The 15,910-nt window shown below is 37.7% G+C and overlaps 1 protein-coding gene across 1 annotated transcript; it reads right to left on the bottom strand.

Annotated features, from left to right (window-relative positions):
• Positions 1 to 915: 915 nt before the first annotated feature.
• LOC134748923 (uncharacterized) lies at positions 916 to 13,984 on the bottom strand. The gene is made up of 5 exons (XM_063683795.1): positions 13,846 to 13,984; positions 6,932 to 8,657; positions 6,400 to 6,615; positions 5,472 to 5,757; positions 916 to 1,748 (listed from the first exon to the last, which is right to left on the bottom strand). Exons 2-5 carry the CDS (start codon positions 8,597 to 8,599, stop codon positions 1,570 to 1,572), a joined length of 2,349 nt encoding a protein of 782 aa, XP_063539865.1. The 5' UTR covers positions 8,600 to 8,657; positions 13,846 to 13,984; the 3' UTR covers positions 916 to 1,569.
• Positions 13,985 to 15,910: the final 1,926 nt, after the last annotated feature.

Raw genomic sequence — 15,910 nt, 5'->3', positions numbered from 1 at the left:
AACAAAAGGTACCACATTGTCGCTTGTTGATAAGGTTGATTTCTAATTGAAGCTATATGGAAATAGCGCCTTACTGACAAGCGACAATAAGTACCCTTTTGGTTGAAAATGGCACAAATTCTGTATAGTTTAAATTTATCGCCCGTATTGGATTCTCTTGGAAGGTATTTAAGGGGCTACCTGAGGTTTTCATAGTGTTTTGACAAGTTTTGAATCGTATCTCTTACTTTTGCACTACATATAGAATTATAAGACAAGCAGCTATCGGTTCTTCAATCTTTTATCTCCATTATTGTCTACCGGATTGTAAAAAAAATGAATACTTATTTATTTATGATTGTTTTAAACATTGTCTAAAAAAACACTTTTTTCGTATCTCGATTGCTGTGAAAGATCTTACTTATACGAAATCTACATATTTGGGTTCGTCTTAGACGTCTCTAAAAATTTGTCTAAGGTTTTGATTTTAAACTAATTAACACAAAAGTTATGGCCAGAAAACCAGTTTTTTAGCCTAAAATTGTTCAACTTTGATGCCAAATATTTCGAAAACAATGAACTTTGAAGTAAATATGGGATATTATATTGCTAAAATCCGTTGCTGTTAATATGATAAGCTACAAAGAACATTAGAAAACTAAGGGATTCAAATCGAAGGTCATTGGGGCATGGGATCCCCTTAATAAAAAGTTGATTTAAAAAATATTGATTTATTAAAAATGGCTTAATATAACAATGGCAGTCGTAGTACCTATTTATATGAGTACCTAGTAGATGAGTAGGCCGGAGTAGGTAGGAGTAGGAGTAGGTATCACATATAATATAGGTAATAAGTACATACATATTGTTATATAGGTACTCATTACCGACTTATGTTTGAGTAAAATAGTTGTATGCATATTTTTTTTTCTATACCTATATAATACACAGTTAAACAGATCAATACAAATAATTAATTATCTATTACTTTGTACGTGATACATAATGTTATACCTACAATATACATTTTGTAAAAACATCTAAAATCGAATACAAATAAAAATATTTCAATAAATTGTTATGCTTAATTAAATATGAGATTTATTTTACATAATAACCGGAGTTGTGTAATTTCATTTGGTAAAATTTGTAATAGCTACTAAACTAAACCATAGAGTAACTTATACTAGAGCGGTACTGTCATAGTAAATTTTGTAACCCCAGTAAATTCACTGCCATCTGTCGACACACTTTAAAACTAAAAATGAAGATTTATAAAAATACGATAGAATGTATTTAAATATAGATAATTGATTTTTTTTATTTGCATTAACTATTTTTATGATTTTGACCCATGTTCTTTCACTGATATGCGTTAAAATTGTTAAATAACAAACGAAACCGTCAACGCCATCTATACGACTGTAGGCCAAAACTAGTAGCGCCCTCTGAACGAGACTCAAATTTTCTTGATTTTCGAGGCACGTTTTTTCCTTAGACTGTATCCATCTATTACGGAGTTATATCTATCTTTGACTAAACCATACTAAACTAAACTTTTTTACAAGACTTAGCGAATGTCTATCTCGATCACACATCAACACCGCACTCGCTCTTCTCCTCAGCTTCCTTCAGCAGCGGGGCGCTGCCACACATACGCAAGTCTTTCGTGTACGCGATGACGCCTACGCACACACCGGAGATGACCAGCCAGAGGCCACCGATGTAGAACGTCAAGTCCCAGGTTCCCGTCACGTCGTAGAGCATTCCTGGAACAATTATAATATTTTACAGTACATATGGTGCTACTTTCTCGCACTAGTGCGTAAAGAGCACTTTTCGTGCATATGTCGAAAGTTTAAAGGGCCATAAGTACTGTAAAACGTTGTACGATACACGTGCGAATAGGTAATTCGCAACTCGTGTCGATTTAAAACATTCCCTGCGGTCGTGTTTTAATTTATCGCCACTCGTTTCGAATTTCCTCTTTTCCGCACTTGTATCGTAAATAACTATTACAGTACATATAATGCTACTTTTTCGCACTAGTGCTAGAATGAGCACTTTTCGTGCATAAGTCGAAAGTTTAAAGGGCCATAAGTACTGTAAAACGTTGTACGATACACGTGCGAATACGTAATTCGCAACTCGTGTCGATTTAAAACACTCCCTGCGGTCGTGTTTTAATTTATCGCCACTCGTTTCGAATTTCCTCTTTTCCGCACTTTTGTATCGTAAATAACTATTTTATGATTTTCATATGCTAGAAATCATAAAAAGTATAAAAAATATGCAATTCTTGTAATTAAAGAGCCGCCTGCTACTAGGGTTTGCAATCCGGACCCGAAATGTATGAAATTATCCGCATCTGGATCCGGACCTACTAAGACTCCGCTGTCCGTCTGTCCGTCTGTCTGTCTGTCCCAGGCTGTATCTCATGAACCGTGACAGCTAGACAATAAAAATTTTCACAGATTATGTATTTCTGTTGCCGCTATAACAAAAAATACTAAAAAGTACCGAACCCTCGGTGGGCGAGTCCGACTCGCACTTGTCCGTTTTTTTTGTATTTTAGTCTTGTTACGTATATATTATTTTAGTCTTTGTCTGTCACATTAAGAAGATAATGATATAGCTGAGCGCTGAGCATCATGGTTACGGTCGGGGACTTTTGATATGTTCACCCCCTAACTAGTCCATACAAAGCTACGAAGTCAAAAATTGTGTTCCAAGCATTTCCCTCTATAACTTTTTTTGGGCATTCATTTCCTGGCCTACTTATGATGTTGTAAACATTATTTTTCCCCTGGGATTAACTATAAATGGTTGTCCATTATTTATAATTAATGAGACTGGAAGGCCGATATTATTATTTGCGTTGTTGTGTTTACTCGTAGTTTATTGTAAATGTTAGTATTTTATTTTACTTGCTTTAATTTTGGAGCTCATTAAAACTTTTGATTTAAAATTACATGAAATAAAACTATGAAAACGGATTATATCGCGTATATTGAATTTATAATACATCCCCGAAGTTTCGAACTCTTTACAGCGTTCGTGGTCAACGGGTGACTGAGGAAAAATTACAAAGTGCAAAAATACCCACATACTAAAATAATGAACAATCATAGACTACAAACTTTAAGGCTGGTTGTACATGCAAAATCGGTTCATAAGGCTAGTTATACACTATAATTATTTTTCAAGTAAAGATATATCAATATACGCGATAAAAAATAAAAAAATAAAAAAATAGTAAATTCAATATACGCGATATAATCCGTTTTCATAGTTTTATTTCATGAGTAACTATCGCGGTAACCGAAGACAATATTAAAATTACATATCTAGTGAAGTGATGCACGTTTTCTTAATAAATTATACGGAGTGTGCATGAGGTATAGGAGCCGTCAGATTTTTGCCGCGAGGCGTAAACGTGAAGTTTATGCTTCCGATGTAGCCCACAAGATGGCAGAACCTACTATGCACAAGAAAACGTACGAGAACGGTAGATGGTAGCACTTGCTTTGGCAATGTACATGTTTATGTTTTCGATTCAGGACATTCAGGACACAAGATGCGATGGCAGACCCTAGAACGCCCTATAGCATGAAAAGCTCGGAGTCCCAATGAACTGTTATTACTAACGTATAGAACCGGTACAGAGAACAAGTATTTTGCGCCATAAGTCGATGTAGTTTTGGCATCAAACCATAGAAGCGGAGCGTGAATCTCGCGACCTAAACGCGTAAGCGCCATGATTTTTTACGGCGCTTACGACGTTTGGGTCGCATGGTACACGTTGTGATTGCGACAATTTCATTGTTTGGTATGGTTTCTGTATAGTAATAATAATAGAGTCCGCTAGATTAATTTTAAGTACGGTATTATCTAACACTAATTTTAAGTATGGTTAGATATAACGGATGTCCGGTGACTTTATTGTTAAGTAGCAGACAACAGCCGAGATCAACAACTGTTAAACACGTTTTAAAATACGAATATAATATAAAAGCTTCAGAAGGTATCGTTATATTTATAGCAACGATAACAAAATGACAAGAGCCCGTTTACTTATATTAATTTCTTATTGTTACGGTAATACAATATATGTTCTATAAAGGATGACTCACGTTAGACCGGGCCGTGTCCGGGCCGGAGCTTCCGGCGCTTCGTTTTCTATGGAAAGCATTACATGATCACCTGTCATGTCATAGAAAAGTAAGCGCCGGAAGCTCCGGCCCGGACACGGCCCGGTCTAACGTGAGTCATCCTTAAAGGGTAAACGCATTATTAAATTTGAATGACGACACTTGATGCATAAACTATTACGTCGTAGAAATGTAACGTTTTATAATAGATATTGTTATTATTCACTACACTGTTTACTGAGAAGGTTCATCGATTATCTTTAACGTCTTCATACTGACCAAGCAGGGCTAAGTCCCACATAAGAGGCGCGCTGTGCGCGCTCTAATGCCGGACGCCTTCGGCGCTCTTACACTAACAAAATAAGGGGCACGCTGCACACGCTATATTGTCAGACGCCTTCAACGTTCCCACACTGATAAAGTCGGGCTAGCCCCATAATGAAAGGGGAGCGCTGTGTGCGCTCTATTGCCGGGCGCCTTATTACTTACTTATTACTTTTAAGGGCGCTTTAAGTAATCACGTTTTGAACTTATTTTTATAGTACAAAGGATATATTAAAACAAGAATAAATTAAACGAACCTCCAATAGGCGGCCCCACAAGATGTCCGATTCCCTGACTCAACAGAATCAACCCATATGCCACAGTGAAATGATCGATCGGCATCAGCTCCATCAGTATGGCGGGCGTGTACGAGTAGGAGCTGGCGAACGACAGCCCGAAGATTGCCGAGATGACTCACGTTAGACCGGGCCGTGTCCGGGCCGGAGCTTCCGGCGCTTCGTTTTCTATGGAAAGCATTACGTGATCACCTGTCATGTCATAGAAAAGTAAGCGCCGGAAGCTCCGGCCCGGACACGGCCCGGTCTAACGTGAGTCATCCTTAAAGGGTAAACGCATTATTAAATTTGAATGACGACACTTGATGCATAAACTATTACGTCGTAGAAATGTAACGTTTTATAATAGATATTGTTATTATTCACTACACTGTTTACTGAGAAGGTTCATCGATTATCTTTAACGTCTTCATACTGACCAAGCAGGGCTAAGTCCCACATAAGAGGCGCGCTGTGCGCGCTCTAATGCCGGACGCCTTCGGCGCTCTTACACTAACAAAATAAGGGGCACGCTGCACACGCTATATTGTCAGACGCCTTCAACGTTCCCACACTGATAAAGTCGGGCTAGCCCCATAATGAAAGGGGAGCGCTGTGTGCGCTCTATTGCCGGGCGCCTTATTACTTACTTATTACTTTTAAGGGCGCTTTAAGTAATCACGTTTTGAACTTATTTTTATAGTACAAAGGATATATTAAAACAAGAATAAATTAAACGAACCTCCAATAGGCGGCCCCACAAGATGTCCGATTCCCTGACTCAACAGAATCAACCCATAAGCCACAGTGAAATGATCGATCGGCATCAGCTCCATCAGTATGGCGGGCGTGTACGAGTAGGAGCTGGCGAACGACAGCCCGAAGATTGCCGAGATAACGGTCAGGGCCCAGAAGTTCTTGATGAAGGGAGGGTAGGCGGCGACGGAGAGACCGCAGATAATGAGGCAGATTGCGTAGGTCTTGGTCACGTTGATCCAGGGCTGGTCGCCTGCCCAGCCGAGGACAACCTGGGAAAAATAATCAGCTCTTAGAAATGGACGTTATCACGGTATTACTAAGTCGTACAAAAAAAATAGTTCTCGAACAAAAATTAAAAAATCCAGGCTTCTTAAGGTGACGCATCGTTAAACAATAAAATCTAAAAATGAGGTGCTTACTTGCTTCCCAAACTCAAATCTGTAATGAATTTGCTTTTGCGTTATCTTATTTTATGAGGTCGTATGTGGCATGTGGCGAAACGACGACAAATTAAAGTAAAAAAAAAATTACCGAAAGATTTTTACCGAGAGATTTTTTGAAGTGTGTGTCTTAGAATAATCATAATCTACGATTTTCTTTGCTATAAAAGTTAACCAATCATGCAACGGCAACCACAGAAATAAAGTCGATGCCATGAATAATTTTAACAAATAATAATTGTTCCACACTTAATTATATCCTACATATACTCATATACTGACAATAATGACATTACATTATATTCTTTGCTTACCTACTCATATTCGCAATATATGTTTTTTTTTATCTTTTTTACTGATATATTTAGATCTCCAAGGTTAAACATACGAATTAGGCACTAGACGCAACAATGTGACATAGCTTAACAATTTATAATGAAATGCTATTATTAAATAAATAAATCTACTTACAATCCCGATGCTGCTAGCGACCCCAATGATACTAATCATCAGAGCACCGCCCTCAACGCCGCTATCCGTCATATAGGACTTCAGGAAGAAGTACGGCACGATGAACCACACGGAGAGGATGAGGGAGGCCAGGTTGAACATCAGGAAGTGGAACTCGGTGAACATGCGGAAGTCGAACATGGACTTCATGGTCTCGAAGAAACGATCATACCACATCTGCGAAAACATAAAAGTTCACACCGGCTGTGTAAAAACGTAAAAGGTGAAACCATCTGTAAAGATATAAACAGTGATAACATCCCTACAGAAACATGAGAAATTTGCAGACACAGTAGCACACGATAGGTTGCTCAAAACAATGTGCTATTCTATTACTAAATGCATTTTTTATTTATGGTCCTTCAAATCGGATCTAAACTCTTCTTGTATTACTTATTTCGTGCTCTTGTCATGTGTTATGAACTTTATGAAATATTATATGGAGAAACGTTTTAGTAATTAAAAGATGTTAGTTGAAACTTGAATAGCTTACCATTTCATCATCCGATTCAGATGCAAGAGACCACATCGAATTGCGATAAATATCAGGAAGAGAAGATGCCCGAAGCTTATATCTCGGTATATTGAGCATGGCACCTCTATGCATCAAGGTATTTCTGGTCAGATGCATTTCTCTTAGATAATGATGATCCGTGGATATTTGTCTCGAAAACCAGTTAGTTTGCGGCATATTGTGTGATGCATGCGTATGGTGAGTATGAGGTTTGGGCTTAGACTTATCTTGTAATAATTTAAGATTACTCGCTGTTAGAGCGCTACTTGTTCCCACTTTTTCTTCAGCCTTATTTTCTTCATTTATTTTCTCTTCAGATTTCTTAGTTTCCGATTCATGCTTAGGTTTCTTGACTTTGATAGTTACTGGCAGTTGAGCTGGTTCGTTTTTAACATCTGTCGGAGCTTCTATAGCAATATTGACTTCTGATTTTCTTCTTGTCAATACATCTGGATAGTTTTGGAGTATTATGTTGTACAAACGCTTATTGGTCATCAGTTTTTCAATTACTTCAGCTGGCACCTTTTCGTTCTGTTGTACGAATGTAGGTAGATGAATCGCTGAATGCATCCTTCTTTGGAATGCCTGATCCGCGTTCATTTGAGTAGTCGCTTCTAATTGTTCAGCCTCTGCTATAGTGGTAGCCAATGTCGACAGAATGTATTCCGGGCTCTTTCCACTCTTCATCAAGTCTCTAATCTCTTCAGCAGTTAAGAATACCGACTCTCCTCCGATAGAGCCCACAGAGCTATTACTGGACGATCTTCCTGATTTTGACCTTGATAATTTCCTCTCCTTCCTCTCACGCTTCATTTTAATCTCCAACCATTCAGGGTTTCTCATCAGAGCTCCGCAAACACACATGTTTAACAAAGTGCCAGCTAACAACACTATAGTATTTCTCCAATCATATAAATATAAAAAATAATTCGTCATCGGTGAGTATAACAATGTGCCGAATCCTATCCCGCACGAAGCTAAAGATACCGCCAAGTTTCTTCTCTTGTCGAACCAGAACGCTACTGAGACGACAGAAGTTACGTATAAAATGCCCATAGCTAAGCCACTCAGAAAACCGAAAGTTAGACAGAGTACTTCAACAGAATTGCTCACTGAAGCCAGAAGGAATCCAACCGTTGAAAGGACTCCAGCCAGCATAGTCATTATTCTGCAGCCATATCGGTCCACTAAAGCGCTCATAATTGGTCCAGCTAACAACGGAGTAGCTATAAACAAGCTTCCAATCAAAGATGTTTTTGATTGCGTGGTTTCGAAGAAGGAAGTAAATTCTTCGTGAAGTAAACCAAAAGAAAATGCCAAGCCATCGGCACAGGCAGCGACTAGAAACGCAGAGATTACAACTACCCAGCCCCATCCACCATCTGGAATTGGTGGGAGCTTTTCTTCTTCACTAGACTCATCGGAACAGATGCTGTCATCTTCTATCCCAAAGAATTTCACCCGATCTACTGGTGACTCGTCACCAGCTTTAGTGTATTGAGCCGCTAAGTCATGCCCGTTTGATTTAATTGAGTTTATTTTGTCAAGATCTTTCTTCTCATCCAAATCAGCTGCAGCTTCGATTGCGTCCATGTTCTTTACTACTGGGTTACTATTCTCTTTACTCGTTTCATGATCGTCTACCATTTTCTAAAGATTCACAGTCAGAATATGACTTATTTCATATGGTTCAGGTGAATGAGGTCTGAAACAAAAGAACGTTTTATACTCATTTAAGTAGTTTGGTGAATCAACTTTTTCTTAGCACTCGTTGCCATGTTTACGTTTCTCTGGGTAACTGGCTATTTAAATTTACCCAACATACATGTATGTGGTAGTTATCGAAGCATGTTAATAGGACGTGATACAACATTTCCTTTAATAAATCAGTTTCCCCTGGACAACAACATATAAAAATGTATATAGGTACCCAGTTAATCGTTGTTCAGTCCAATGGTTAGTAATTTGAAGGGAAGGTTCTGCTTAACTTTACTGTTCAATACTAAAAAGTCAGTACAGTATTTATTGTACTAATAAGTTAGTAGTCCTAAAACTGTGCCAGGCATCTGCCTTATAATTTATAATATTAATATTCGAATAATATAATTTTTTAGAGCAGAATATCCAAAAATTTAGATTTTGGACAACATATTTAAGTCGAAAGCGGTCAAGGCCGAGCCTATCCCATTATGACGATTATTGAATCATTACGTCATTGCTGTAGGTATGTCCTTGGCCCATATTATTACAATAGGAAAATTATGCAACGTGTTAGTAGTAATTATTAATTTTAATTAATATCAAGATAGACTCAGTTGGCTTGTCTGATCACGTCTAGCCTTTTTCTATTATTTCAAAAATCATCAGTGAGATTATTTTAATTGTCACGGATGTTGCACATTTGATTAGTGTTATATCTGCATTATCAGTTATCACGCTATGGTTGTTGTCTTATTAATAACAAGTACTTGTTAAATACAGTTTATCTTATCTTATCTTATAGTTTCGGGGGCCCTTACGGATACACTTCGACCCATAGGGATCTTTTGTGCAGTTACCCCCTAGGAAAGATCCGTCCGCTACTCAAGAGCCTTCCCCACCATCTCCATATGCCGGATGATGGACCTTATGGGTAGCTTTTTGAATTCCTTTGGTACCAGGTAGCCTGTTCCAAAGTCCTTCATTCTTTGTCTGGCGAGGGCGTGACATTCACACATAAGGTGTTCTATTGTAATACAGTTTAGTTTCTTTCTGAATTTGTAAAAGTGCATAATTTATAATTTGATACTGGATATTCAAGGAGCATTTCGTAGTGTCAACAAAAATTATAGGTAGGTATTATTATTTGTAGGTTTTTGTTTGATCTACTATTTACACTATTTAACACTCTCCACTTGCTCAATTGGTACCGTACCGATGATCATTTGTTTTCTTAGTTGAATATAAAAACTATTAAGTATAAATAGTAACTAAACTACCTACAAAACTAAAACTAATACCTAAAAAAGAAATAAAACATAACATGGGTGATCTAGTATCATGTACATATTAGGCTAGATCACCCAGGTCCGAGCCCTGTGGAAGGGTTCCCATAAGTTCCAATAGTAACTAGACTTAGAAATTCTTTGAAAGTGACGTTTTTATTTGAAGAAATGTCACTTTTGACACTGTCAGATCGGTATCGTATCGGTGTGACATCGTAATTGTTCGAATTGGGCCGATAGCATGTTACATTTTTGTCTGAATTAGCTTAATGCATGAAGCTTATATTTGAAAGAACGAAATATTTTTTATTCGGATGTTTGTTACCGTTATATCATGTTACACATGCATTTCCGTTATTAAATTATCATTTAATTGCTTAATAATTCAAAGTACAAAAATTTGCCCGCGCAAAAGCTAGTAAGCGAAACGCGCGAAACTTCACGTGACGTCACGCGTTAGACAGATTAGTTCACATAAATGTCATTAGCAAACGTCAGTTGGACCGTCCAACGTGTGACGTCATCACGCTGTCGAATTCGAAAAAAATTATGAGCGTTTCAACCGCTCAAATTTTTTCTACATTTTAAATATTTTTTAATAAAATAATGTGAAGGTTTGTTTACAAAAGTATTTTTATTTTTTCCGGTGTTAAAACGATATAAATAACGATTAGAAAAATTAAAAAAAATCATGCATGGATCTAATAGTAGACTTTAGCGACAAAAGGTAGGTGTTTTTCTATAATGGCATTCGCACGTGCGTGACATCATGCAATTTGCATAAGAATACATAAAACAATTTCTACGTATAAAGCAGAAGAGAAACGAGTTCTGCGAATAGCTTGTACAGTCGCCATCAGATATATCGGAGCTGCCGAGGTAATCAATAATATCTGAACACGCACTTTAACGCGTTGACAATAGAGGCGTGTTCAGATATTTGTGAGCACCTCGGCCGCTCCGATATATCTGCTGGCGACTGTACAATCGCCATCAGATATATCTGAACACGCCTCTATGAGGGCTACCGCGTTTAATTTCGTCGCTAGGGGCGCTAGTGTAGATGGATTTCAAAATGTCAAATGCATAATAGAAGTTTTGGGGGTTTCAAGCTTTTTTATCGGGAATTTTCACTCCTTATTCATAATTGTGGTATATCTTTGTCCATCTTTGATTAATCATGGTAAACAATAATAGATATAGCTCAATAAATGTTAGTGGTTTAAAAAATGTGCCAACTAAAATATATGCAAAATTAAACAGGTTGAAAAAAATGGCACATTCAGACGTTAAAATACCTTTGTGTATATTTAGAACGCATTGATTTTTATAAAAATAAGCCTTTAAGCATAGAAGAATTTTGAGATTTGTTCTTCTCATGTTTTACTGGACCTACATCTACAGTGGCGCCAACTGGTGAGCACAAAAACGGTAGCCCTCATTTTCAAGACGCTAGAGTGCGTGCTTAGATAGTTTTGTGCACCTCGGCTGTTTCGATATATCTGACGGCGATTATAATAGGCAAATAAATTATACCTATTTATAGTCATCAATGTTATCATTCGTTAATTACGTCTCCAACAATAAATAAAATTAGTATGCTTTGTCTGTTATGTTATCATTTGACCTTGAACTGATGACAATTGGCGCCAGATGTCTTAACATTATTATTGTCACTACATAGTATAAAACAAAGTCGCTTTCCGCTGTCTGTATGTCTGTCCCTATGTATGCTTAGATCTTTAAAACTACGCAACGGATTTTGATGCGTTCTTTTTAATAGGTAGAGTGGTTGTGGTGTGTATAATTTGTGAAGGTTTTGTGTAAATTAGTTGAACTACCCGGGGCGGGTCGCTAATCGATTATATATATTTTTTTATACTACGTCGGTGGCAAACAAGCATACGGCCCGCCTGATGTTAAGCAGTCTCCATAGCCTATGTACGCCTGCAACTCCAGAGGAGTTACATGCGCGTTGCCGACCCTAACACTCCTCTCCCTCGAGCTCTGGCAACCTTACTCACCGGCAGGAACACAACACTATTAGTAGGGTCTAGTGTTATTTGGCTGCGGTTTTCTGTAAGGTGGAGGTACCTCCCCAGTTGGGCTCTGCTCTAGATCTGGAATGACATCCGCTGTCCTGTGCCCTACCACACAAAGCGAGATGTCATTCACAGTGCCCATACCTCTCTTTTGGACGTAGTTTAAGGACATACCCGGGTCCATAATTGATTGAGAATAGCAATATGTCTGTCTGTCACGGCCACGTACGTCATCCCTCTTGACCTTTCATAATGTGTGTGCTGATCAAAAATCACGTGTTCAATTCACTGGTTTTACTGATTAGAGCAGAAATTAGACACACACAGATTTGACATTTGATATGGAGATAGTTTGACTTCCGGAGAAGGCCCTACCCTAGGTTAGGTTTTCGCACCCAAATCGCCATTATAGGGTAATTGCGCTATTAGTTTCAGTCCATGCTGTAATTTTTGTCCACTTGACAGATTAGCAAATGATATATTTGATTTTTAATTTGTTACTTGCGAAATATCATTTTTGAGTAGATAGATATATTGTTTACACATGCAGGATTGCAATAAGTCCAAATTTGTGCAGCAATGTAGATAGGTTTATATTCAAATTTCTTCAAGTGGACGAAAACTAACGCACCTGCCCTACGCAGACGAAATCACAGGTACCCACCGCCTATAATAATAACGAACCCGTCGAACACTAACACTCGTATATAGCTCAATTAAACCGTTCTAAATTTAAATAATGCGCCCTAATCTAAGTGTCACGATAAGGCACTGTACACACTGTTAAATTAGGACTATCGTTTTTCTGCTCACCAGTTGGCGCCTCTGTTGATGGTGGTCCAAAAGACTATAGAACAGCTGTCAGTCATTGAAGAGACAAGTGACATTTCACATTTCGAACTATGGAAAAGACCACCATCTACACTAGCGCCCCTAGCGGCGAATTCATACGCGTTAGCCCTCATTAAGTCGAATTCTGTACATATAATACCTAAACCATTTTTCCGAATCGTCGTAAATCTAGAACTATTTTCGATATCAAATAAAATGTTCAACTTATACTGTACCTAAGTATCTACATATTTATTTACTTATTCAGGGTGTTTTATAAACGGTACCTTTTTTTTGTTTATTCAAATATGTATTTTAAATAAGTTTTGTATCCACGAGTAAAGTACCCATTACTTTAAACAAATATAGTTATCTCTATGGTTTAAACTTGCTATGATTCACCTCACCGAGACTGAACATTGAACTCATCTGCGTGTCTGTCAAAATTATAATTATGATATATGTAGGTACGGCGGAACTGTTACTGCACCTAAGCACCTACCTAGGCACCTAGTTACTGAACTGGTTCTGATGAAAGCTGAATCCCTGCTAAAGGATATCAAGTATGTTAGGTACTTTGTTTTTGAAAATCTACCCACTAGGGTGGGTGAGGGATTTGAAATGACTGTCCAAAATACTGGTCTACCACGCGGGTTAAGCCTGCTAGTGAAACATGTCATGTCAGTTTGATTTCTAAATAACTAACTAGATAAAGCCTGACCAGGAATATAACGCGCCATGTTGCGGAATTTCATTAGAACTAATTTTTTCATACTATACTGAACTGTCACCCTATACATGAGAATAAACAGCGCCCTCTTGACAATGATCATATATTACTGGTCAGGCTTTACTTTCCATTAGAGTTGAAATCTCACTTTAGACCCAACCTCACAATCCCGTCACTGCCAAATCAAATCTGCGAAACGTTCCACCAATGTGCACCAACCTTAACCTAACCCACAACATTCCAATTTCAAAAACCGCCACAAACTTTTTAATCTTCGAATTTCGACGAGCACATTCAGCCACTCACCTAGTTACGAGCGTGAACATAACACGTGACGGTTCAGTTAGTTTAGTTAATCAAAAATGTAAATAAAGGCGCGGCGCCGGTGCGTCATACCGGCTTCGGGGGCGGCGGTATACTGAACTGAACCGAAGTTGGAACCACTCATGGTTAGCAATATAATTATAACCAGACTAACCAGTACTATAACTGCTAATACAAACAGTGTAAGCAAGGGGTATAATTTTAATACGGGCGTCGGTGTGTCTGTCTACTGTCTATGCCCTATAGTATTACCAAAGAGGATATAATAAGATAGAGCGGTACTGTCATAGTAAATTTTGTAACCACTGTAAATTCACTGCCATCTATCGACATACGTTAAAACTAAAAATTAAGATTTATAAAAATACGTTAAAATGTATTTAAATCTGGATAAATGATTTTATTAGTTGCATTACTTATTTTTATATGATTTTGACCCATGTTCTTTCACTGATATGCGTTAAAATTATAAATAACAAACGAGACCGTCAACGCCCTCTATACGAGAATAGGCCAAAGCTAGTGGCGCCATCTGATCGGGAATCAAATTTTCATGATTTTCGAGGCACCGTTTTTCCTTAGACTGTATCCATCTATTACGGAGTTATATCTATCTTTGGTATTACTGATGTGCCGTTGGAAAGTTTCCAAAATTGAGAAATTTTCATGAAATTTTCTAGAATTTTTACAACTTTTAGGCAACGTTCTACAACTTGCACGACTATAAGGGCCACTTGCACCATTTCACAAACCCGGGGTTAACCGGTTAAACCTGAAGTTACTATGGGTAACCATTCCAGTGTCATATTGTACTGGTAACAGTACAATATGGCACTGGATTAAAGCGGTTTTACCGTTTAATCCCGGGTTAGTGGGATGGTGCTAGTGGCGCTAATTATAATACAAAATGACAGCAATAAATCTGAAATTTCTTATAGATATATAGTTATTGTTATAATATAAGTGTTCCCTGGAAGATATTTCTGAATGGCGGCACGGGGAAAAAAAATAGGAAGTTAAGATACTGATTTTAATTAAATATCTGTATTTAATGTACCTATATTTAATTATATCGAGATAACTAAACTTTATTATATGCATATAATAGCTGTCTTACCTTCCGACGTCTAGAACAATTAGCTTAGGTAAATAAAATATACCTATTTCATCCATGGAAACCTAAGATGTTCTTTGAAAGAAAACATCGTTAAGGCCAAAAATGTAACATTATACTTAGTACTAACATAGAGTAACTTATACTAGAGCGGTACTGTCATAGTAAATTTTGTAACCCCAGTAAATTCACTGCCATCTGTCGACACACTAAACTAAAAATGAAGATTTATAAAAATACGATAAAATGTATTTAAATATGGATAAATGATTTTTTTTATTTGCATTAATTATTTTTATGATTTTGACCCATGTTCTTTCACTGATATGCGTTAAAATTGTTAAATAACAAACGAAACCGTCAACGCCATCTATACGACAGTAGGCCAAAGCTAGTAGCGCCCTCTGAACGAGAATCAAATTTTCTTGATTTTCGAGGCACGTTTTTTCCTTAGACTGTATCCATCTATTACGGAGTTATATCTATCTTTGGTACTTATTAGTGAGTTTTTAAGAAAAGTTAATCACTGTCAGTTTTGTGACGAATTGACGATTAAGGATGACTCACGCTAGACCGGGCCGGGGCCGGGCCGGGGCCGGGCCGGGGCCGGGCCGGAACTTCCGGAACTTTTCTATGGAAAGCACCACGTGATCAGCCGTCATAGAAAATTATATGTCTGACGCCTCGGCCCCCGGCCCGGCCCGGACTAGCGTGAGTCATCCTTACCTAATTGAGCATTAAATTTTAGCTTTGAATGATTCACGGTTAGTTTCACTACTTATATTGACCGGGATATAGACCGTGATTACCTTTTCATAAATAATACAAAAGGTAATCAATATAAGTCATTTAATTTTAATAAAAACTTGTAAGCGATATTACAATGTAAAAAAAACCGGCCAAGTGCGAGTCGGACTCGCGTTCCAAGGGATC

This window comes from Cydia strobilella, chromosome 17 (genome assembly GCF_947568885.1).
Source record: "Cydia strobilella chromosome 17, ilCydStro3.1, whole genome shotgun sequence".
Taxonomy (NCBI): domain Eukaryota; kingdom Metazoa; phylum Arthropoda; class Insecta; order Lepidoptera; family Tortricidae; genus Cydia; species Cydia strobilella.
This window is presented reverse-complemented; position numbering and strand designations above follow the sequence as displayed.